Here is a 25720-nt window from a genome sequence, read left to right on the forward strand (position 1 = left end):
AGAGCTGCAGCCACTAGGACGCGCTCTATAGGCAGTAGCAGTGTTAGGGAGACTTGCCAAAGGTCTCCTACTGAATAGGTGCGAGGCAGCCACTAGAGTGCACTCAGTAGGCAGTAGCAGTGTTAGGGAGTCTTTCTCAAGAAACTCCTTACGGAATAGGTGCAGCTTACGGAGCAGGAAGAGCTGGGAAATGCGTTGTCAGATTGCTTTTTGAACTTTTTTCCAGTTGAACTGGTGTCTGTATCATCTAGAGAGGTAAACAATTATCTCTCTCTTTCCTGTTTATAGTTTTTGAAAGAAACACTAAAATAGAATACACAAGCGCCTCCACTCCATCTGACCCAATACCTTCTAGGAGATAGTTTTTCGTTTAACATAACTTTTCAAAACTCTACAATCGAAAAAAGTACCAAAATGTAGGTTAAAAAGTAGAGTCAAAATTATTATGAGTACTTTCTGATTGCTGGTGGCTTAAAGAGACACTGAAGCGAAAAATAAATGATTATATTATGATTTGTATGTGTAGTACAGCTAAGAAAAAAAACATTAAGATCAGATACATCAGTCTAATTGTTTCCAGTACAGGAAGAGTTGAGAAACTCCAGTTGTTATCTCTATGCAAAAAAGCTATTAAGCTCTCCGACTAACTTTGTCGTGGAGAGGGCTGTTATCTGACTTTTATTATCTCAACTGTAATTGAACTGTTTACTTTTCCTCTGCTAGAGGAGAGTTTATTACTTCACAGACTGCTCTGAAAGACTCATTTTGAATGCTGAGTGTTGTGTAATCTGCACATATTAGAGAATCATGCAATGTTAGAAAAAACACTATATACCTGAAAATAAAAATATGAGAATATTTTCTTTGCTGCTAATCTTCTAGTAATTATTCATAGTACACAACCAATTAATTATATCATATATTTTTTTTCGCTTCAGTGTCTCTTTAAAAGGCATTTTATCAATAAGGGGCCACATCCTATTCGCTTTTCTCAAGTTTTCTCCAAGGAGATATTTTCAAACCAATCAATAAAATAGTTTTAAAACTCCTCCAAGCTAGAAATGACTTGAAATGAGTTTGATTTTACCTACTTTTTAAAATGCTTTCAATTGCTAAGTGCTGAAAAATATTTTATTTTAGATAAGATGAAAAATTTTCTCCTGGAAATGATCTCCTTGGAGAAAGCTCAGAAGAAAAATCAATAGGATATGGCCCAAGGTCTGAAAATATCACCCAGGAGAAAACGTTAGTTAGATATGGGCCAAAGTGTTAAAAGTATTACATTTGAGTTGAATAAGATTGTAGGAACGTGGTGGTGGTGGTGGTGGTGTGTGTGTGTGTGTGTGTGTGTGTGGGGGGGGGGGTGGAGCAGGCATGTACAGGAAGCAGTCCTAATGCTGCCCACCTGGCTCGTGCTGCCCACGCAGCCAACCCAGAGGCAGCTTCTGCTGGCTTTTAGGAGATAGCAGAGGGGGGCAGAGGTGACCGTGGGGAGCGGTGGGCATGAGGGCTGCTCCCTGTACATGCCTGCTCCCCTCGTTCCTACAACCTTTTTCACTTGGAAATTCTTTAACAATGATTCTAGTGGTGAGTTGTCCTTATAATTAAGAATATGGATACATTTCCATTAACATGGATGGTGAAATAATTAAGAAAACACACACACATTCCATCTTTCTTATTAACAGGAATGCATTCTACCTATAAATATTTATTAAAAACAAGACAAGAATGTTACGACTTTTTCCCCCGCTTCTATTTACTTTTCTCCTTTCACATTTCCACCCTCTCTTTTAGCATGTTTATGTGCATATTATTACAGTTTCCATTTAAAAAAGCTGAAATTAAAGGCTTAAATTTCCTATGCACTTTGATACATCATCTTGAAATTCAGAAATTGATTCTCAATCCCAGAAAGTAATCATCAACTGTTTTGGACATCCTTTTAACCTCCCTGCCGGTTATCCCGAGCTCAGCTCGGGGTAACCTGCCGCGGAGGATTCCTCAGGCCCTGCTGGGCTGATTTGCATAATTTTTTTTTGTTACATGCAGCTAGCACTTTGCTAGCTGCGTGTAACTTACGATCGCCGCCGATTCGCCGCAACCCGCCGCATCAGAGGGTGCCCCCCCCCGAGACCCATGCGCTGCCTGGCCAATCAGTGCCAGGCAGCGTCGAGGGGTGGTTCGGGACTCCCTCTGACGTCACGACGTCGATGACGTCGGTGACGTCATCGCGCCCGTCGCCATGGCGACGGGGGAAGCCCTCCTGGAAATCCCGTTCAGAACGGGATTTCCGGATGGGTATATGCGCCGGCGGCGATCGGCGCATTCGGGGGGACGCCGCAAGGAGGGGGGAAGCATGTAGCTAGCGCTAGGCTAGCTACATGCTAAAAAAAAAAAAAAAAATTCCAAAAAACACCCTCCCTGCCGTGCGCAGCAATTTTTTATAGCGGCAGGGAGGTTAAACAAGCCAAAGATATTGGGTATTGTTCTTTTCAAAAGTAACAATCGTTTTTGGGGTGAATTCCTACATTACTGCACACCATGTCTAAGGGCTTGTTCACACCTAGGGTGTTTTGCGGTGTGTTTTTTTTTTAAGCGTGGTGACTTTGAAAAACGCTCTAAAATACCGTTTGCAATTAATCCTTATGGGTAGTTCATATCAGCGCATTTCCTCTGCTTTCCGTTTACAAAAAAGTGCTGCATGTACCATTTTCAGGGTGATTTTGCTACAATGGAAGGTATAGGAAAAACACAAAACGCTCACAAATCATTTTTTTTTATCCGGTGATGGCGTTCATGTTTTTAAGAATAAATACATTGTATTTATTCTTTTCCGGGTCAAAGAGTTGACTAACGTCAGGAAGTGAATAAACTGAGTCACTCTGCAAAAGCGCTTACAAAAGCTCTTTGCACAAAATCGAACTGCACAGTGGAGCACCGGGAGGGGGGGAAAAAAGCTTAAAAAATTGAAAAATCGCTGCCATCAGCGATTTTGATTTTAGATGTGAACAAAGCATAAAACAAACTGACATTTATTAGGGGGAAAAATATCTATTTTATTTTTTTCTATTTTTGTTATTCCGTGTACATTCTTTCAAAGATCATAAATTATCTATGTAATTAAAAAATTTAAATCATCCATGGATGGATATTTTAGGGAGTCTCGTTTACCAAATGGTGGTATTTTTACTGTTCTACTTTGGCAGAGCTTCAGTATAAATTCTAAATAGAGCAAAAAAAAATATTTTCATTTCAGTATTCTGGCACATATTCTTCTGGTCCATGTAGTTTATGCTACAAACTAATCTTGCCACATATCTGAGGTATTGGTGTATTTAGAAGTGAATCATTGTTGGGGTGAACTTGTGCAATACCTTGCATGCAGTGTCCAAGAAATGATTCAAAAACTGACATACATGAGGAAGCTATTCTAAATATTTATTTGTATGATACATTCCAACAAATTTCACAACATTTTTACTGTACTAGTATAGCAGAAGTTTTATGCAATGCAGAAACAGCAGCATAGACCCTCTAAAAAGCCAAATTGTCCTTGCAATGTACCTAAACAAAATTAAAAAAATAATATATATATTTTTGACAAGGTTACATAGAAACACATTTTTTTTGAAGGATTTAAGCAGTAATTCAAGATATTTACATATTTTTGGTAAAAAAAAATCTTAAAGTATATATTTTTAAAACTTTTTGCATATTTTCAATTACCTTTTTCATTTCAGTTTGCAGGCTCCTAAAGGTGCGTACACACATGCGACTATAGTCGTTTGAAACGATCATTCCCCGATCATTTTAGACGATGATCTTTTAAAAAACCCTCCAACGATCATTAAGTCAAATGATGGACGAGCTAGATTGTTAAAAACAAAAGATCTGCCATGGCGGATTTTTTTAAACGACGATCGTTTGCAAAACTAGTACATCATTAGAAAACGGTTGTTAGTACTAGGCTTGACATGCGCAGTTCTCGTACTGTAATGTCATATATGTAACATTAGTTTTATAGTGTAACGTACGTTTTGAACCGTTCGTTACGTGCAGGCGGAACTTCCTATGATGTCACTTCCAGGAACAGTATGTGACATCTTCACTGTACAGAAGATATAATAATGGGTAGACGTGAGCCCGTCGCAGAAAACATTTCCCTGTAGTCTACTGTTACGTTGTTCCGGATCGTTCGTTAACAAACGATCAGATTGTTACACACTTTTAAAAACTACTTTAGCTTACGTCGTTTTTTCATCAATTAAAAGATCGTTCGTCGTTCACAATGAACGATCGTTGTCGTATGTGTGTACGTAGCTTTAGACTTTCCAAAAAAAGCAGTAAAGGTGGCCAGGCACCATCGAATTTTTATATATAATTCAAGAACCATACAAATTTTATATTTTCAATTCAAGAACTGCAATTCATTTTCCTGACTGATTGTAACATTTCAAATATCTGACCAATGTTCCACACACAGATGTTACATTTTTCCTCAATTATGATGAAAATGATTGAAAACCCCCCAAAAATTGCTTGGGTCTGTACATTACCCACTTCAGCCCACAGGTGTTTTCACCTTTAGGACAGAAGCCATTTTCTCCTGTGAGCACTCCTTCCATTAATTCGCCAACAACTTTATCGCTACTCATCACACTTAAATGATCTATAGCTTATTGTTTCCCCACCAATTGGGCTTTCTTTAGGTGGTACATTTTGCTAATTATTTTATTCTAAATGCATTTTAATGGGAAAAATAAGAAAACAAATTGAAGAAAATGCATTATTTCTCAGTTTTCGGCCATTATAGTTTTAAAATAATATGTTCTACTGTGTATAAAACCCACACATTGTATTTGCCAATTTGTCCCAGTTGATGCAATGTTTAAGATGTTTCCCTAGTATAATGTATGGTGCCAATATTTTATTTGGAAATAAAGGTGCATTTTTTCAGTTTTGCGTCCATCACTAATTGCAAGTCCATATAGGGAAAAGATAATAGTAATATACTGTACCTTCACAACATACGTATTAAAAAAGTTTAGGTAACGATTGTGGAACTTTCTCCGTGATCAGCGCACAACGCATGCGCTGACACGGCGGAAATCCTCCACAAGCGTGTAATTGCAGGCACCCAGCAAAAGGTGCTACGCACCTGTAGAGGGAAATTCCTGTCGGCAGATGGCGCTGGGGAGTGCAGAGGAACCATTTCTCTGTACCTCCACAAATGTAAGACAGGAATTGTACGAAGCGCAGAACGCAATCGCAAGAGAGGCGATTGCGAATGAGAACGAGCAAAGGGACAGGTTGTATGTGTGTGCGCCAATCCAGTCGCCACCCCGCGACCGCGCAAACACAACAGCAGATATGAAATAGGAACGCGATCGCGAGAGGTGCGATCGCCAGACGTGACACAAGGCAGATCAGAATAGAATACGAGGGTAGCAAAGGCACAGCAAATAATACAATGAGAAGATGCGGAAAACAACAAATGCTAGCTAACCGCGAACACCGCACTCATTCTCAACAGTGCACGCGGTTATGCGCGGTCTCCACGTGATAAGCACAATAGAGACAAGCACGCCTAACTAACCATCGACAGACAAACATGAAACAGAGGACGCGAACGCTTGCTTAACGGTTACCTCACCGAGCCTCCAGCAAGCGGTCGAAGCAGACAAGACAGACACACGAAAACAGGGACAAGCGAGAGATAGGATCCACAGCACTAGCGAAAAGTGGCTAGCGCGATCCAGGTACAGAGTAGCAGAACAGAAGGATCCACAGCACTAGCGAAAAGTGGCTAGCGCGATCCCAGGAGACAGAACAGAAGGATCCACAGCGCTAGTGAAAAGTGGCTAGCGCGATCCCAGGAGACAGAACAGAAGGATCCACAGCGCTAGCGAAAAGTGGCTAGCATGATCCAGAGAGGCAGAACAGAAGAGATAGCTGGTAGCAACCGCTGCACCAGCTATACTCCAAGAACAGAGATCAGAACCATTTCCTGTCGACCACCGTTGGGACAGGACAATGGCAACAGACAAACAAAACAGATAAACAACCCTAACTGCACTAGGGAAATCTGCCTAGCACAGTTTCCAGGATTTACTCTAAGCTGATCTTCCAACAGAGTGTAAGGCTGACACCCCACCAGGAGTGTTACATAGGACGAAATCCTTATGACCAGCGAAGCATTGTGGGAAAGATATAGTACTTATAGTACACGCCTCCAATGAATGTGGCCAGGCAATTTGCATGACAACATATGCAAATTCCTCTGCAAGCACAAGCTGCAAAACTGACAGAAGCTCTTCTTTCCAGAGTCCTGCAGCATGCAAACCTACACAATGGTCAAAAGGCTGCCTGCCTGCACAGGCAGCTGAGCAAATCATCACAGTACCCCCCCTCCAGGGTCAAATTCCAGACGACCCTCAAAACTGCTATTAGCAACAGACTCAAACTGAAGACTCATGAAGGTCGGGGCAGCCCGACAAGGTCCAATTCCAGAGTCAGTCCACCCGAAACCGACCTCATCGGAAACAGAAGCCACCGAAACATACCCATCGGTACTACCAGTCTCAGTATAACACCCATCAGGACTGTGAACGCCAGAGAAGAAGCCATCGACACCCTCCAGACAATACCCACCACCTTCCAAGGAGTGTCCGAAAATACCAAACCTGCCACAATACCTGTTCGAAGTGTCCTTTACAACACAAAAGCCACCGTTGATCTTATCCAGGGTACCAAGCAAAATTTCTCCCGGAATCTCCCAGAACCTTTTGAAGCTCCACAGAGATCCCAAGAGGGCAGAACAATCACCAGGCTCACATGGAGAATTACCAAGAACCCCCATGGAACCAATGACAATTCCGGATTCAGAATTACGAGGACACCCATCAAGATCAAGACTTTCAGGGACCACTTCTGGGCATGCAAGCAGGCAGGCCATATCAGAGCATGTCTCCACCGAGGAAGCATCTGAGTATGCTGGTAACCAAGGCACACTTGGGCTTTCTGGGTCACAGAGCACACTGGGGTACACCAGCACAGGAGAAACCTCAGGACATGTCGGGGAACTGCCAACCTCAGAGTCCGGCACAACAAGACCAAAACCAGTACCGGACAGAGAATCATCATGAGTGGAGGTCACAGGCACTGGACTTTCAAAAGAAGACTCGGATACAAATTCAGAAATTTCTGTGACAATAATATCATCATTGACTACATATGAGTGAAGTTTCATCAGAGCTGAAAAGGTAGCCAGCAAGGCAGCAATGCCTACGGAAGAGGGTAACACCTCAGAAGGACTTGGGGGGCAGGAGACATCTCCTACAAGTTCTGCACCCTTTAGGAGGAACTCGGAGACCTCCAGAACATCAAACAAGACCTCAGGAACATCATTTTTCAAGTTTTCTAAGAAGGATTCTGTACTATCCATGTTACAGGGCAAAACTGGAACTTTATTTTGAGAACAGGGCAGATGTCCCAGGGAAGGTTCCACCATAAACTGAGACTGAATTTCATCATCATGAGTGGAACGTACAGGAATATTCACTGGACCACACACTGACTCCCTAACTTTAATCTCGCTGCACCTAGAATTCTGCGTAGCAGTCAAACTAGCTTGCAACTCCAAAACTGCAGAAAGACAGGTAAAAATAGCAGCAATACCTAGACGAGCCTCTAGGGGCAGGGCAGGAGATATTGTACAAGGCAATATTGACTCATCCAGAGTACAGGGTGGAGAGTCAGAACTTTCTTCAAAGCAAGAAAGGGACTCCCAAATGTCAGTGTGATTGGACATCGTTTTGTTATTCATGGTACAGGACAGGCTCAGAGAAAGCGTCTCTGAATAAGGCAAAGAAGGTTCAGCATCAGATTCGCAAAACTAAAGCGCTGTCTCACTCTTAGATTCGGCTAACAATGTCGAATCCGAGGAATCAGAACGCAAAACCTGCGAATCAAAATTCACTTTAGGTTGTGAAACTGATGCTTCCATAGCGCAAACCTCCGCAATCTGCGTAGCAGACTGCAAGGCATCTAGGACCGAAACACTGGAGCAACTGTCTCCAGGCAACGGGCCCTTATAGGTGAGAACAGGGTGAGACAGGGAATCATTTGCAGAAGAAATAGCGACATCAACAGGATAAACTTTATTAGGCATATTAATTTTACTTTTGACGCTGCACAGTCGAGAAACTTTCCCCATAGCAGGGTCACAGATGGAAGATCTCAAAGATCTGTTTCTAAATGACAAAGGATCCCACACATCCTTGAGGAAACCGGCAGACTCATGCCGATCACAATCTGCAGGAACATCCGAGAAACAGGCATCAGATCGCACAGATTCAAACTGCACACTGTCAGGAGAGAATCCTTCAGGATTCGCACAGGAATCAACCACAGCGGCATACTCGTTCATTTCAGATTGCACAAAGTCAAGACTCTCATGCTTTACCCCAGAAAGGCAGGAACAATGATCCAACAACGATGTCTCTTTATTGGAATCAATTGGTTGGTGTGTGTGCAACTCATCCAAAATCGTTTGCCATACATAGATCACCAGATCCACATCATCCTTGTCACATTCATCGGAATCAATCAGACGGTACATAGAATCAAGACAAGCATTCAAGACATCTTCGCTTTTTGCGATGTAAAAATCGCAAAAGGCTTTCCAATCAAAATCGAATTCCTCCAGCAAGGCCCCAACATCCCAGGAAGCCAATGGGGGTTCAAACAGGCCAGTATCTAGATAATCTCCATATGGGTGGAGTTCAGGAACAAGAACAGATTTTTTAACTGCTTTAATATAGTGTGCGATCCTACCTATAGCAGGATCCACATAAGCTTTGGATTGGGGCAAAAACCTGGAAACTGATCAGCAGATGCATTATAAACATTATTATCATACTGCATGGTTTTGCCCATTTCAGACTTGACAGAAATAACCTCTTTATTTGTGGTTGCTATGGGCAACGGATCTTTCCACTGGGAAGCCTTCCTAGATCTTTTACGTTTAAACTTAGAGGCTTTGGATGGCTGCTTTATGGATGAAAGAGTAGATGGAACAGCTGATTGAGCTGCTGACAACAACTCATTAAGGGGGTATGGTAATTGAGGTAATCTCAGCCAATTGTGAATTAAAAAGGCCAAGAATTCCAGGGGTCTTTGACTCAGGGTTGTATAATCTAACACATCATAAGCCCACATTGACATTTCGCCCCCCAACAGAATGTAGACCATTTGGAGGGCCCAGGTAGATACTGGGGTGCATTGGAATTCAGGGTTCGCTAACAGTTTCGTACACTCAGACAAAAATTAGTCTGCTGATTCAGGTTCAAGTTTTTTAAATCTCTTAAAGGTACAAGAGCCATATTCGACAAATTCGTACAAATCGGAAATTCCGTCTACACTGGGGTTTTGGGTTGGGCTGGTCATACTGTAACGATTGTGGAACTTTCTCCGTAATCAGCGCACAACGCGTGCGCTGACACGGCGGAAATCCTCCACAAGCGTGTAATTGCAGGCACCCAGCAAAAGGTGCTACGCACCTGTAGAGGGAAATTCCTGTTTGCAGATGGCGCTGGGGAGTGCAGAGGAACCAATCATCTGTACCTCCACAAATGCCAGGCAGGAATTGTACGAAGCGCAGAACGCAATCGCAAGAGAGGCGATTGCGAATGAGAATGAGCAAAGGGACAGGTTGTATGTGTGTGCGCCAATCCAGTCGCCACCCCGCGACCGCGCACACACAACAGCAGATATGAAATAGGAACGTGATCGCGAGAGGTGCGATCGTCAGACGTCACACAAGGCAGATCAGAATAGAATACGAGGGTAGCAAAGGCACAGCAAATAATACAATGAGAAGATGCGGAAAACAACAAATGCTAGCTAACCGCGAACACCGCACTCATTCTCAACAGTGCACGCGGTTATGCGCGGTCTCCACGTGATAAGCACAATAGAGACAAGCACGCCTAACTAACCATCGACAGACAAACATGAAACAGAGGACGCGAACGCTTGCTTAACGGTTACCTCACCGAGCCTCCAGCAAGCGGTCGAAGCAGACAAGACAGACACACGAAAACAGGGACAAGCGAGAGATAGGATCCACAGCACTAGCGAAAAGTGGCTAGCGCGATCCAGGTACAGAGTAGCAGAACAGAAGGATCCACAGCACTAGCGAAAAGTGGCTAGCGCGATCCCAGGAGACAGAACAGAAGGATCCACAGCGCTAGCGAAAAGTGGCTAGCACGATCCAGAGAGGCAGAACAGAAGAGATAGCTGGTAGCAACCGCTGCACCAGCTATACTCCAAGAACAGAGATCAGAACCATTTCCTGTCGACCACCGTTGGGACAGGACAATGGCAACAGACAAACAAAACAGATAAACAACCCTAACTGCACTAGGGAAATCTGCCTAGCACAGTTTCCAGGAATTACTCTAAGCTGATCTTCCAACAGAGTGTAAGGCTGACACCCCACCAGGAGTGTTACATAGGACGAAATCCTTATGACCAGCGAAGCATTGTGGGAAAGATATAGTACTTATAGTACACGCCTCCAATGAATGTGGCCAGGCAATTTGCATGACAACATATGCAAATTCCTCTGCAAGCACAAGCTGCAAAACTGACAGAAGCTCTTCTTTCCAGAGTCCTGCAGCATGCAAACCTACACAATGGTCAAAAGGCTGCCTGCCTGCACAGGCAGCTGAGCAAATCATCACAATTTAGTACCTAACTATTTATGTATTTTTTTTTAACTAATTTTATTATAGGTGTTTTTTTTCTTTAGTTACTGGGGAATGTGGGGTTCAATCAGTTTTTATTGAATGTGAACTGTGGGTTTTTTTTTTCTATTATTTCTGCTTTAATTTTACTAAAGTGCGAATTTTTTTTTTTTTTTTTTTTTTTTTTTTACATTTTGTGACATCTGTTTTTATGAATCAAGATGCCTCCTGATGATTGGAGGCATCTTGATTCATTCACAGGGGATCGTTTGCCTCGGGGAACACTCATTCCCCTTCCACAATCGATCCCCTGTAATAGTGGTGGGGAACGAGCCACGTGCATGCGTATATGCGCACGCAACCACCGCACCACCTCTGGACGAATATATTCATCCAGATTGCCTTTCAGTGCCGATTTGTGGACGAATATATTCGTCCAGATTGCCTGAAGTGTTTAAGAAATTGTCAATCTACTCTACACCATTACTTTTTATATCAGTTGATCAGAAAAATCCAACACTCCTGATCTTTTTTTGAATAAAGATGGGAAACTCGATCAGATTCCTTGAATGAATGGGAAAAAAAAAAGTTCGATTTTTCTGTTCACCAATTCGAAGAAGGTAAATAAGGACTCAGACTTTATCCAATAGGAGAATCTAGCTACAAAAGAGGACCGGAGGAAAGAGACTAAGTATAAGAGCATATTAAAGTAACCTTTTTATACAGATTACAGGGTTCCTTCATCTGCGCATGTGAAAATAACATTTCTCACGTATGATTTTTTAAATTTTTGATTTTTTTAAGGGGCAAATCAGGATGCTTCCATATGTATGAGTGAATAGAGGTGGTCTGGGTGATTCATTATTATTTCTATGTTGATGGATCTTAACCACTTCCCGACCGCCTAACGCACAGAGGCGGCCGGGAAGTGGAGCCCTTAAGGACCGGCTCACCCACAGAGGCGGCGGTCCATTTAAGGGCATGGGCGGAGCGATCGCGTCATCCGTGACGCGATCCTCCGCCGGCGCCTGTCACCGCTCGCTCGCCGCAACATCCCGCCGGCTATACGGAAGCGCCGGCGGGATGTTAACCCCGCGATCGCCGCATACAAAGTGTATAATACACTTTGTAATGTTTACAAAGTGTATTATACAGGCTGCCTCCTGCCCTGGTGGTCCCAGTGTCCGAGGGACCACCAGGGCAGGCTGCAGCCACCCTAGTCTGCACCCAAGCACACTGATTTCTCCCCCCCCTGCCCCAGATCGCCCACAGCACCCATCAGACCCCCCCCCCTGCCCACCCCCCAGACCCCTGTTTGCACCCAATCACCCCCCTAATCACCCATCAATCACTCCCTGTCACTATCTGTCAACGCTATTTTTTTTTTATCCCCCTCCCCTGCTCCCTGCCCCCTCCTGATCACCCCCACCCCTCAGATTCTCCCCAGACCCCCCCCCCCCAGACCACCCCCCCCTGTTTACTGTATGCATCTATCCCCCTGATCACCTGTCAATCACCTGTCAATCACCCGTCAATCACCCATCAATCACCCGTCAATCACCCCCTGTCACTGCCACCCATCAATCAGCCCCTAACCTGCCCCTTGCGGGCAATCTGATCACCCCCCCACACCAATAGATCGCCCGCAGATCCGACATCAGATCACCTCCCAAATCCATTGTTTACATCTATTCTCTCCTCTAAACACCCACTAATTACCCATCAATCACCCATCAATCCCCCCCTATCACCACTTGTCACTTTTACCTATCAGATCAGACCCTAATCTGCCCCTTGCGGGCACCCAATCACCCGCCCACACGCTCAGATTGCCCTCTGACCCCCCTTATCAATTCACCAGTGCATTAATTACATCTGTTCTTCCCTGTAATAACCCACTGATCACCTGTCAATCACCTGCCAATCACCTATCACCCATCAATCACCCCCTGTCACTGCCACCCATCAATCAGCCCCTAACCTGCCCCTTGCGGGCAATCTGATCACCCACCCACACCATTAGATCGCCCCCCGCAAACCCGCCGTCAGATTACCTCCCAAATGTATCGTTTACATCTGTTATCTTCTCTAAACACCCACTAATTACCCATCAATCACCCCCTATCACCACCTGTCACTGTTACCTATCAGATCAGACCCTAATCTGCCCCTTGCGGGCACCCAATCACCCGCCCACACGCTCAGATTGCCCTCAGACCCCCCCCCTTATCAATTCGCCAGTGCATTAATTACATCTGTCCTTCCCTGTAATAACCCACTGATCACCTGTCAATCACCTGCCAATCACCTATCACCCATCAATCACCCCCTGTCACTGCCACCCAACAATCAGCCCCTAACCTGCCCCTTGCGGGCAATCTGATCACCCACCCACACCAATAGATCGCCCGCAGATCCGACATCAGATCACCACCCAAGCGCAGTGTTTCCATCTATTCTCTCCTCTAAACACCCACTAATTACCCATCAATCACTCCCTATCACCACCTGTCACTGTTACCTATCAGATCAGACCCTAATCTGCCCCTTGCGGGCACCCAATCGCCGGCCTACACGCTCAGATTGCCCTCAGACCCCCCCTTATCAATTCGCCAGTGCAATATTTACATCTGTTCTCCCCTGTAATAACCCACTGATTACCTGTCAATCACCTATCAATCACCCATCAATCACCCCCTGTCACTGCCACCCATCAATCACCCCCTGTCACTGCCACCCATCAATCACCCGCTGTCACTGCCACCCATCAATCAGCCCCTAACCTGCCCCTTGCGGGCAAACTGATCACCCACCCACACCAATAGATCGCCCGCAGATCCGACATCAGATCACCACCCAAGCGCAGTGTTTCCATCTATTCTCTACCCTAAACACCCACTAATTACCCATCAATCACCCCCTGTCACTGCTACCTATCAGATTAGACCCCTATCTGCCCCTAGGGCACTCAATCACCCGCCCACACCCTCAGAATGCCCTCAGACCCCAGCCCTGATCACCTCGCCAGTGCATTGCTTGCATCTATTCCCCCCTCTAATCACACCTTGAGACACCCATCAATCACCTCCTGTCACCCCCTAGCACACCTACCCATCAGATCAGGCCCCAATTTGCCCCGTGTGGGCTCCTGATCACTCGGCCAAACCCTCAGACCCCCTTCCGATCACCTCCCCAGTGCATGGATTGCATCTATTTTCCCCTCTAACCACCCCCTGAGACACCCATCAATCACCTCCTGTCACCCCCCTAGCACTCCTATCCATCAGATCAGGCCCAATACAACCTGTCATCTAAAAGGCCACCCTGCTTATGACCGGTTCCACAAAATTCGCCCCCTCATAGACCACCTGTCATCAAAATTTGCAGATGCTTATACCCCTGAACAGTCATTTTGAGACATTTGGTTTCCAGACTACTCACGGTTTTGGGCCTGTAAAATGCCAGGGCGGTATAGGAACCCCACAAGTGACCCCATTTTAGAAAAAAAAAACACCCCAAGGTATTATGTTAGGTGTATGACGAGTTCATAGAAGATTTAATTTTTTGTCAAAAGTTAGCGGAAATTAATTTTTATTGGTTTTTTTTCACAAAGTGTCATTTTTCACTAACTTGTGACAAAAAATAAAATCTTCTATGAACTCGCCATACACCTAACGGAATACCTTGGGGTGTCTTCTTTCTAAAATGGGGTCACTTGTGGGGTTCCTATACTGCCCTGGCATTTTAGGGGCCCTAAACCGCGAGGAGTAGTCTAGAAAACAAATGCTTCAAAATGACCTGTGAATAGGACGTTGGGCCCCTTAGCGCACCTAGGCTGCAAAAAAGTGTCACACATGTGGTACCGCCGTACTCAGGAAAAGTAGTATAATGTGTTTTGGGGTGTATTTTTACACATACCCATGCTGGGTGGGAGAAATTTCTATGTAAATGGACAATTGTGTGCAAAAAAATCAAACAATTGTCATTTACAGAGATATTTCTCCCACTTAGCATGGGTATGTGTAAAAATACACCCCAAAACGCATTATACTACTTCTCCTGAGTACAGCGGTACCACATGTGTGGCACTTTTTTACACCCTAAGTACGCTAAGGGGCCCAAAGTCCAATGAGTACCTTTAGGATTTCACAGGTCATTTTGCGACATTTGGTTTCAAGACTACTCCTCACGGTTTAGGGCCCCTAAAATGCCAGGGCAGTATAGGAACCCCACAAATGACCCCATTCTAGAAAGAAGACACCCAAAGGTATTCCGTACGGAGTATGGTGAGTTCATAGAAGATTTTATTTTTTGTCACAAGTTAGCGGAAAATGACACTTTGTGAAAAAAAACTATTAAAATCAATTTCCGCTAACTTGTGACAAAAAAATAAAAACTTCTATGAACTCACCATACTCCTAACGGAATACCTTGGGGTGTCTTCTTTCTAAAATGGGGTCATTAGTGGGGTTCCTATACTGCCCTGGCATTTTAGGGGCCCTAAACCGTGAGGAGTAGTCTTGAAACAAAAATGACCTGTGAAATCCTAAAGGTACTCATTGGACTTTGGGCCCCTTAGTGCAGTTAGGGTGCAAAAAAGTGCCACACATGTGGTATCGCCGTACTCGGGAGAAGTAGTACAATGTGTTTTGGGGTGTATTTTTACACATACCCATGCTGGGTGGGAGAAATACCTCTGTAAATGACAATCTTTTGATTTTTTTACACACAATTGTCCATTTACAGAGGTATTTCTCCCACCCAGCATGGGTATGTGTAAAAATACACCCCAAAACACATTGTACTACTTCTCCCGAGTATGGCGATACCACATGTGTGGCACTTTTTTGCACCCTAACTGCGCTAAAGGGCCCAAAGGCCAATGAGTACCTTTAGGATTTCACAGGTCATTTTGAGAAATTTCGTTTCAAGACTACTCCTCACGGTTTAGGGCCCCTAAAATGCCAGGGCAGTATAGGAACCCCACAAATGACCCCATTTTAGAAAGAAGACACCCCAAGGTATTCCGTTAGGAGTATGGTGAGTTCATAGAAGATTTTATTTTTTGTCAAAAGTTAGCGGAAATTGATTTTAATTGTGTTTTTTCACAAAGTGTCATTTTCCGCTAACTTGTGACAAAAAATAAAATCTTCTATGAACTCACCATACTACTAACGGAATACCTTGGGGTGTCTTCTTTCTAAAATGGGGTCATTTGTGGGGTTCCTATACTGCCCTGGCATTTTAGGGGCCCTAAACCGTGAGGAGTAGTCTTGAAACGAAATTTCTCAAAATGACCTGTGAAATCCTAAAGGTACTCATTGGCCTTTGGGCCCTTTAGCGCAGTTAGGGTGCAAAAAAGTGCCACACATGTGGTATCGCCATACTCGGGAGAAGTAGTACAATGTGTTTTGGGGTGTATTTTTACACATACCCATGCTGGGTGGGAGAAATACCTCTGTAAATGACAATCTTTTGATTTTTTTACACACAATTGTCCATTTACAGAGGTATTTCTCCCACCCAGCATGGGTATGTGTAAAAATACACCCCAAAACACATTGTACTACTTCTCCCGAGTATGGCGATACCACATGTGTGGCACTTTTTTGCACCCTAACTGCGCTAAAGGGCCCAAAGGCCAATGAGTACCTTTAGGATTTCACAGGTCATTTTGAGAAATTTCGTTTCAAGACTACTCCTCACGGTTTAGGGCCCCTAAAATGCCAGGGCAGTATAGGAACCCCACAAATGACCCCATTTTAGAAAGAAGACACCCCAAGGTATTCCGTTAGGAGTATGGTGAGTTCATAGAAGATTTTATTTTTTGTCAAAAGTTAGCGGAAATTGATTTTAATTGTGTTTTTTCACAAAGTGTCATTTTCCGCTAACTTGTGACAAAAAATAAAATCTTCTATGAACTCACCATACTACTAACGGAATACCTTGGGGTGTCTTCTTTCTAAAATGGGGTCATTTGTGGGGTTCCTATACTGCCCTGGCATTTTAGGGGCCCTAAACCGTGAGGAGTAGTCTTGAAACGAAATTTCTCAAAATGACCTGTGAAATCCTAAAGGTACTCATTGGACTTTGGGCCCTTTAGCGCAGTTAGGGTGCAAAAAAGTGCCACACATGTGGTATCGCCGTACTCAGGAGAAGTAGTATAATGTGTTTTGTGGTGTATTTTTACACATACCCATGCTGAGTGGGAGAAATATCTCTGTAAAGGGACAATTGTGTGTAAAAAAAATTAACAAATTGTCATTTACAGAGATATTTCTCCCACCCAGCATGGGTATGTGTAAAAATACACCCCAAAACACATTATACTACTTCTCCTGAGTACGGCAATACCACATGTGTGGCACTTTTTTGCAGCCTAACTGCGCTAAGGGGTCCAAAGTCCAATGAGCACCTTTAGGCTTTACAGGGGTGCTTACAATTTAGCACCCCCCAAAATGTCAGGACAGTAAACACACCCCACAAATGATCCCATTTTGGAAAGTAGACCCTTCAAGGTATTCAGAGAGGGGCATGGTGAGTCCGTGGCAGATTTCATTTTTTTTTGTCGCAAGTTAGAAGAAATGGAAACTTTTTTTTTTTTTTTTTTTCTGACAAAGTGTCATTTTCCGCTTACTTGTGACAAAAAATAATATCTTCTATGAACTCACTATGCCTCTCAGTGAATACTTTGGGATGTCTTCTTTCCAAAATGGGGTCATTTGGGGGGTATTTATACTATCCTGGAATTCTAGCCCCTCATGAAACATGACAGGGGGTCAGAAAAGTCAGAGATGCTTGAAAATTGGAAAATTCACTTTTGGCACCATAGTTTGTAAACACTATAACTTTTACCCAAACCAATAAATATACACTGAATGGGTTTTTTTTTATCAAAAACATGTTTGTCCACATTTTTCGCGCTGCATGTATACAGAAATTTTACTTTATTTGAAAAATGTCAGCACAGAAAGTTAAAAAAATCATTTTTTTGCCAAAATTCATGTCTTTTTTGATGAATATAATAAAAAGTAAAAATCGCAGGAGCAATCAAATAGCATCAAAAGAAAGCTTTATTAGTGACAAGAAAAGGAGCCAAAATTCATTTAGGTGGTAGGTTGTATGAGCGAGCAATAAACCGTGAAAGCTGCAGTGGTCTGAATGGAAAAAAAGTGGCCGGTCCTTAAGGGGTAGAAAGCCCTAGGTCCTCAAGTGGTTAAGCAGCGGATATAGGCTTTTAAATACTTTAAGATTTTTATGACTGATGAAGAAACAACAACATCAAGGACAACACTCATCCCTGGAAATGCCTTGTTTGAGCTCCTTCCATCAGGTAGACCTTTTAGATCAAGCCACAAACACACAAACAGACTGAAAACTAGCCTTTTCCCATCTGCCATAAACTTGATAAACTCTGAATCCTCTCTGAAATTAACATTGTGTACAAATTGTTTAAATATTTGAAATACCTGCATACTTGCATAATCCTTCTATATCTACCTTTGTTACTATCATTATGTTCCCTATATGCACCGTTGGGATGTCATGAAATGTATTTTTGATGTGTTACACAATGACAATAAAGTGCTTAAATCTTGAATGACTAGTATAAGATGCAGGGATGGGCTCAAATTTGAATTCGGGTGAATCAGGATAGTTACTATCCGAATTTCACACAGTTACCTGTGCGGGGTGTACGGGGGGTCAAGCTTACCTATCTGACGTCTTCTTCGGTCCGTCCCTCGGCGCCTCCCACAATACGGTCCACGCGCGTCACGTGAGTACAAACACTTTCTCCTTCAACCCAGAAGGAGGAAGTGTTTGTAATCACGTGACCGCCGTGTGGACCGCATCATGGGAGGCGCTGAGGGACAGACCGAAGAAGACGTCAGATAGGTAAGCTTGACACCCCCCCCCCCCCCCCCGCACACCCCGCACAGGTAACTGGGTGAAATCCAGATATCAACTATCCGGATTCACCCGAATTCAAATATTCAAATTTGAGCCCATCCCTGATGAGATGTAATTGGATGTGCAAAAAAATAATATAGTGTATAAAACATACTGTTAATTCTTGACTCTATAGATCATGTATTATGCAACATATTTTTATGTAATACTACAGTTGTATGAAAAGCAATTATAATACATTGAAGCAGACTTATATTGTAAAACCCATGTCATATTTATATAGGATAGGTAGAGAAAGAAGCTTTACCTCTTGTATATTGAAGCCATGTTTTCTAAAAGCCTCCATTACTTTCCCCCGCCTCGCCTTCATAGATAATTCTTCACCTTCTGATCTGCTTAATGCAAGAAAATCAGATTAGAAAAAACTAAACAAAAACCATTTAACAAAAAATATGGATCTGAAGCAAATCATATGTCCAGTTCTGTTTATTTTTAAATCCATATTCCACTCATAAAACACAACCATAGAACCCACTCCTTATTTATAACAGAAATGGTAGCTGTTAGGAAACACATAATGATATCATAAGCATACCTCTCAACTTTTTGAGATAAGAAATAGGGACACTTAAGCCACTCCCCTGCCACACCCCCTAATCACACCCCTAGCACATCCCTAGTCACGCATATTACAAAGATTTCATAAGAAACATATGTTTTATAATTCCAGTCACGCTGGTCCTTTCTGCCCTGATCTGTTATCCTTCATATTAATATTTGAAAATAAGGAATATATCAATTTAACCCTCCTGGCGGTTTGCTAAAAAATCGCCAGGGGGCAGCAAATCTTTTTTTTAAATTTTTTTTTTTCATGTAGCGAGACAAAGTCTCGCTACATGATAGCCGCTGCTCAGCGGCATCCCCCCAGCCCCTCCGATCGCCTCCGGCGATCGGCGATCAGGAGAACGGGATCTCCTGGAGGGCTTCCCCCGTCGCCATGGCGACGGGGCGGGATGACGTCACCGACGCCAACGACATCGTGACGTCATAGGGGATTCCGATCCACCCCATAGAGTTGCCTGGCACTGATTGGCCAGGCAGCGCACGGGGTCTGGAGGGGGGGGGGGGCGGCTGCGGCGCGACGGATCGGCGGGTAGCGGCGGCGATCGGGCACTGCACGCAGCTAGCAAAGTGCTAGCTGCGTGCAGCAAAAAAAAAATTATGCAAATCGGCCCAGCGGGGCCTGAGCGGTGCCTTCCGGCGGCATAGCCCGAGCTCAGCTCGGGCTTACCGCCAGGAAGGTTAAAGGATGGGAATAATATTTAGAGTCAACTACGGCAAATACATTTTTCAGTAGAAAAACGCACACATTACACAGATCTGTACATCAGTCCTGAAAGAGGGACACACGAAGTAGAAAGAGGAACAGAGGGATTGGGTTACCAAAGAGGGACTGTCCCTTCAAAAGAGAAAGAGTTGGGAGATATGCCTTAGCATACTACATACACATAAAAACAATCTGTAAAGCGTTTTTTGTTTGTTTGTTTGTTTGTTTTTTAAAGAGGACTGGAGAAGCCTTTGTGCCTGGAGCTAAATTTTATGAATAATAATATTTTGCACAAAGTGACTATTATCTGATGTCTGCATCCAGCCCACAAAACTTTAGCAGCCAGGCAGCAGGCCATGTTGATATTTATTTGTCCTCACAGCTAGCGGGATACAACATGCAGGCCTTAAGGGCCAGTTCAGGCCGGAAATCAGGAAGACTATAGGACAGCAAGGAACAACCTGAAGCGAGAACTAAGAGCCGCCAAAAAGGAGTACGCGGAAAGGTTGAGACGCAACCTCCTTTCAAATGACCCACGAGCTGTCTGGAAAGGGCTCGCCCCAGCAGGCAACGCCAAGTACCAAGCTAGCAGAAGACCTAAGCAGATTCTACAGCAGGTTTGAAAATCAGGAGGCAGCAACAGAGCCTGAGACAGCTACTGCCCACTCCACAGCCAAAGACTATGATGTCCCAGACCTGAACCCTCCACCACCAGCTGTGTGTGAAGCTGACGTCCTCTTCCACCTGTCAAAACTGAATGCGAGGAAAGCCTCTGGGCCTGATAGGGTGTCACCAGCCTGCCTGAAAACATGCTCACAGCAGCTAGCTCCCATCCTGACCCCCATCTTCAACAAATCCCTTCAGGAAGGCAAGGTCTCCGCGTGCTTCAAACAGTCCACTATCATTCCGGTCCCCAAGAAGCAGGGAAACTCCGAACTCAACAATTTCAGGCCGGTGGCCCTCACCTCCAACATCATGAAAACCTTTGAAAGAGCAGTTCTGTCCCACATTAAGCTCGACGCCACCCCCCTATTAGACCTATTCCAGTTTGCATACAGAGCAAACAGATCCACTGATGATGCTATCAACATCTGTTTAGAGCTTGTAAACGATCACTTGGACAAATCTAACACGTATTCCAGGATCCTTCTACTAGACTTTAGCTCGGCTTTTAACACCATCTGCCCCCGCATACTGCAGAGCAATCTGGAAGAGCTAAATGTACATCCCACCCTTCGCCTGTGGATCACTGACTTCCTGACCAACAGGTCTCAAGTCGTGAAGCTAGGGGATATCATCTCTCAACCAAGGGTAACAAACACGGGGGCCCCACAAGGCTGTGTCTTATCACCGATCCTATTCTCCCTCTACACATACAACTGTAGATCCAGGGCAAACTCTGTCAAGGTCATCAAATTTGCGGATGACACCACCATCGTTGGCCTGGTGACCAACAACGACGAACAGGACTACCGCCGGGAGGTCGACAGAATATGCCAGTGGTGCAAGGATAACAGACTGGTCCTTAACACAGCCAAAACTGTTGAGGTGATAGTAGACTTCAGGAGGCATGCTCCCACCCCCCCACTAATCCACATTGATGGCTTTGATGCTGAGCGAGTGGCCAGCGTTCGCCTCCTGGGCACCACCATCTCAAATGACCTGACCTGGAAGGAAAACACCACCTTAACTCAAAGGAAAGCCCAGCAGAGGCTGTTCTTCCTCCGACAACTGAAGAAGTTCGGCATGGCCCAGGAATTGCTGACGAACTTCTACACTGCCACCATAGAGTCCGTCCTTTGCTCTTCGATCCTTGTATGGTACGCTGGATCGTCCAACAGGGATAGATACAAACTTTAGAGGATCATTAGATCGGCGGAAAGGATCATTGGGAGACCACTCCCCTCACTCGACTGCCTACATATCTCCAGGCTACGCTCCAGAGCAATGAAGATTGCCGGTGACCCCTCACACCCTGGTCACCGCTTTTTCACCCGTCTACCGTCAGGCCGCAGGTTCCGAGCCATCTACGCAAAAACTTCGAGGCACAGTAACTCCTTTTTCCCATCTGCTGTCAACCTCCTGAACTCACTTGACTGAACTAGCGAACAGAACTCTATGCTGAATCTGGACACTGACACTGATCACTTTACTGTATTCTATTGTCCATTTTGCTCCCCTGTTTTTGTATATAGTACGGACTGTTCTGCACTTTTTGTCTCTGCATGTTTGTCATTTTGTACTTCCTGTGTTTACTATGAGCAAGTGTAAGGTGCCAAACCCAATTCCGGGCATGACCCAGTCGTGCTTGGCGAATAAATTTGATTCTGATTCTGATTCTGATGATTGGCAGCAGCATGCTCTGGCCTTCCATTTTGCGTCGTCTCGTTCAGGGTGGCACTGGGCTTTCCTGCAGGCAATTGATCGGCGGTTTTCGCCCCCGCAAGGGGACATGATGAACACAGCTGTGAATCGACCCTGGACGCTGCATGTAGCGTCCAGGGTCGCCTGAAATGACGAGGAAAATCGGGATCAGAACTCCGCGTTTGCGCAATCGACGGTAACCGTGTGATGCTAAATGTCCCATTCACTTGAATGGGAACGTTTAGCCGATGAGTCTTGGACGCTTATTGGTAAACGCCACCAAGCATATGTGTGAACCACCCCTAACTGTTTATGAGCATGCAAAGTGTGCTCAAGCAAGCCTCCATAAGGGCCGGTTCACATGGACACTTGGCAGCGTCCTCCGGCCTTCCATTCTTCATCGGCGGCGCCAGGCTTTCCTGCAGGTGATAGTCGGCATCAGGCGTGATCAGCGGTTTCCTCCCCGCAAGGGGACATGAAGACGCGGTGGTGAATCGACCCTGGACGCTGCATGTAGCATTCAGGGTGGATTGAAACAACGCGGAAAATCGGGATCGGAACACCGCGCAATGCTGAATGCTCCCATTCACTTGAATGGGAATGTTTAGCCGCCGAGTCCCGGACGATTAGCGGTAAACGCCACTGTGAACCGGCCCTTAAGGGGATGTAGAAGTAGGTTATACTGGTGGAAATATTCAAAACCAGATCAGAGATCAGCTCCCCAATCAGCACCACATGCAGCCTTCCTGCCAAAAGAAGACTAATAAGAGAAGACAAGGGATTTCACCTCCGAGTGCACAAAAGCAAAGTATCCCAGCTATGCAGACAGGGACAGTGTGAGTCAAGGGAGAACACTAGGATAACCAGCAGCAAAAGCCTGGTATCTCTCTCAGGTTATTTCCATGAATCTTCCCGTCATCGCTGCTCTAGAGAACGGGCATTGCATCATCACGTGGTGCAGGAGGAGATGCCAGCCACTAGGGGGAGCGGTGACAGGAAAATTCTTAGCAATGCCTGGAGAGAGGAGAGATGAAATGCTTCTGTTATACAATACTCTGCATTGTAAAACAGCCGAGTGGGGGAGACGGGGGCAGACGCCGGGATGCAGAGAGGGTAATGTGGGACGTGGGACCAGACCCCCTTAAAACAGGATAATCCCGTGAAAAACATTAGTATTTTTTTCATTGATATCTGTCTGAGGTTTGACTGAATCTGTTAGAAATGAATCCCGTAAATTATTCCCGATCGATTTTTGGCCAAAATTGATCAGTTTGTACAATCTTGCCATATGAAAGATTTTGCTCAATCAGGCATGGGTCCAAAGTACGCTGTTCGCTACATTTGTTTTTGCAGTGAGCAGTGTACACAGTGAAGCTTACTCTCCTGTCTGCCGGCGCACCTCCTCTCGTGTCCACTGCAGGGCGCTCTTCTATCCCAGGGGTGCCTGTGTCATGTTACAAACACTAGAGGCCAAACACTAGATGCTGGCGGACAAAATATCTCTGTATGTCTTTTGTACGATTTAACTTGTAGAACAGGTGAGAACAAGTTTCCAGGCACCAGATGAGTTTCTCAGGATATCACCATTTTATTTCATCCCAGGTTCAGAAGATACAGATACAGTGAATGCGGCCAGACAGCCGTTTCGCGAGCGCTACTCGCTTCCTCAGAGCAGGCGCGGTCTTCCCATGACGCCAAGTGAGGCGACTTCCTCAGGCAGCAGAAGTCTGGGGGCAGCACCAGGCAGTGAAGGAAGTGCCTGCCAACCTATACTGGGGGAAACTGTACCTGGCTAACCTATACTGGGGGAAACTGTACCTAGCTACCACCACTGGGTGCAAATATAACTGGCTAACTACCTATACTGAGGGTGTTTTGGGGGAGCTTACTATAGCTATAGCGAGTGGTTAAAATTGTCGGGTGCTGTACGATCATTCGAATGGGGGGGGGGGGGGGGACAAGGCGCATTCTCACAAGTTTGCCTCAGGCAGCAAAAAGTCTATAGCTGGCCCTGCCTCAGAGACCACTCCGGGATATGATTACAGCATGTACAAGTCAAGCATTTTAGTAGCCTTCTGTTAGGTAGTTAATGTGTTAATATGTGGAAGAACTGGGAATGAGCACTTATTTTTTATTTATATGACCCAACATCTTCCGTAGTGCTGTACAAAGTGCAAAGCAGACAATAATGGAGAGCATAGACAAATGAGCAGTTCAACACACTGTACAACCTGGATATTCCGCAACACAAGTACAAATACACACATAGCTGATGCATAGTTTGAGACATCACCAATACTGGTACATGTATTTGATAAAGTACAACAGAAAAAGGAAACACAAGGGGGAGGTCCCTATCCTTGTCAGCTTACAATCTACAATAGAAATCATAGAATGGTAGGCCACAGGGCTATGTTACAAATATTGATCACATTTTAATATTGTGTAATACATGGATTATAGTATGGTATGCAATCTAATAAAAGTATACAGAAATGTCAGTGGTTACTTACTCATTTATAATGTCCTCTTTATCCTGCAGGAAAAAGAAAGACAAGTTTAATTGTATACAGATTGTAATTTTATTCTGAAGGATTGACACTTCCTATGCTTCTATTTGATATCTATTGATATTTGATAAGTAAAAATGTTGTTAAATTCAACAATAGTACTAGCAAATCAGAGTCTTGCATATCTATCACCTGACCAAACTGATCACATGTTTCTCCATGAGTTCTCCTGGACATGGTCATCACTAATTGCAAGTTACACAGCCTGTTGCTAAGGGAGATTGCTTCTAAACATATGGATATTTCAAAACTAATATACCATATCCTGGCATCTAAGAACCCCAAGTGTACTTCTAGCTTCAAGCAAATAGTTAGTTTCAAAATTCAAGCTACCTATGTGGGATGAAAACAAAGCGCGACAATTTGCAATGCATTTTTCCAGTGGGTCCCGATTGGGGAGGTCCTGCTAGCAGCGTTGTGAGCGCTAACTGATTAGCGTGGTGAGCGCAAATCAATTGCAAAATGCTGCTTGCAGCAGTTTGGTAGCAATCCCGGAGCGATCGCATCAGTGGCCACAATAGCCAAATCGCGATCCTTCCGGGGAATTGTGGCACTTCTGTGATTATGTAAATTGTGGGCGTTTTGCGCTTCTGCTAAGTGGCCTTAGTGGGTCCTGGCCCTTAGTTGGGTCTGTATGCAGCTGTTACGCATGATTTACTTATGCATTATGCACAGTATTATCATTACATGCAATAATCCATGTTAACATGTGTCTATCATATTGCACACTTTACTCAGCGAGCGTAAGACTTTACGCATGCAATTTAGTGAATATACCCAAAAATGAGAATCACAGG

At 44.5% G+C, this 25720-nt stretch overlaps 1 protein-coding gene across 1 annotated transcript in view; it reads right to left on the reverse strand.

The window, feature by feature from the left end:
* The window catches only part of LOC137571310 (cytosolic phospholipase A2 gamma-like), a 123979-nt gene that overhangs the window by 87024 nt on the left and 11235 nt on the right, over positions 1-25720 (reverse strand). Inside the window, exons 3-4 of the mRNA XM_068280260.1 lie at positions 24867-24889; positions 18970-19054 (exon numbers count right to left, since the gene is read on the reverse strand). Coding sequence (XP_068136361.1) covers positions 18970-19054; positions 24867-24889 — 108 coding nt within the window. The remainder of the gene's footprint in view (positions 1-18969; positions 19055-24866; positions 24890-25720) is intronic.

The sequence above is a fragment of the Hyperolius riggenbachi genome, chromosome 4, assembly GCF_040937935.1.
Source record: "Hyperolius riggenbachi isolate aHypRig1 chromosome 4, aHypRig1.pri, whole genome shotgun sequence".
Taxonomy (NCBI): Eukaryota; Metazoa; Chordata; class Amphibia; order Anura; family Hyperoliidae; genus Hyperolius; species Hyperolius riggenbachi.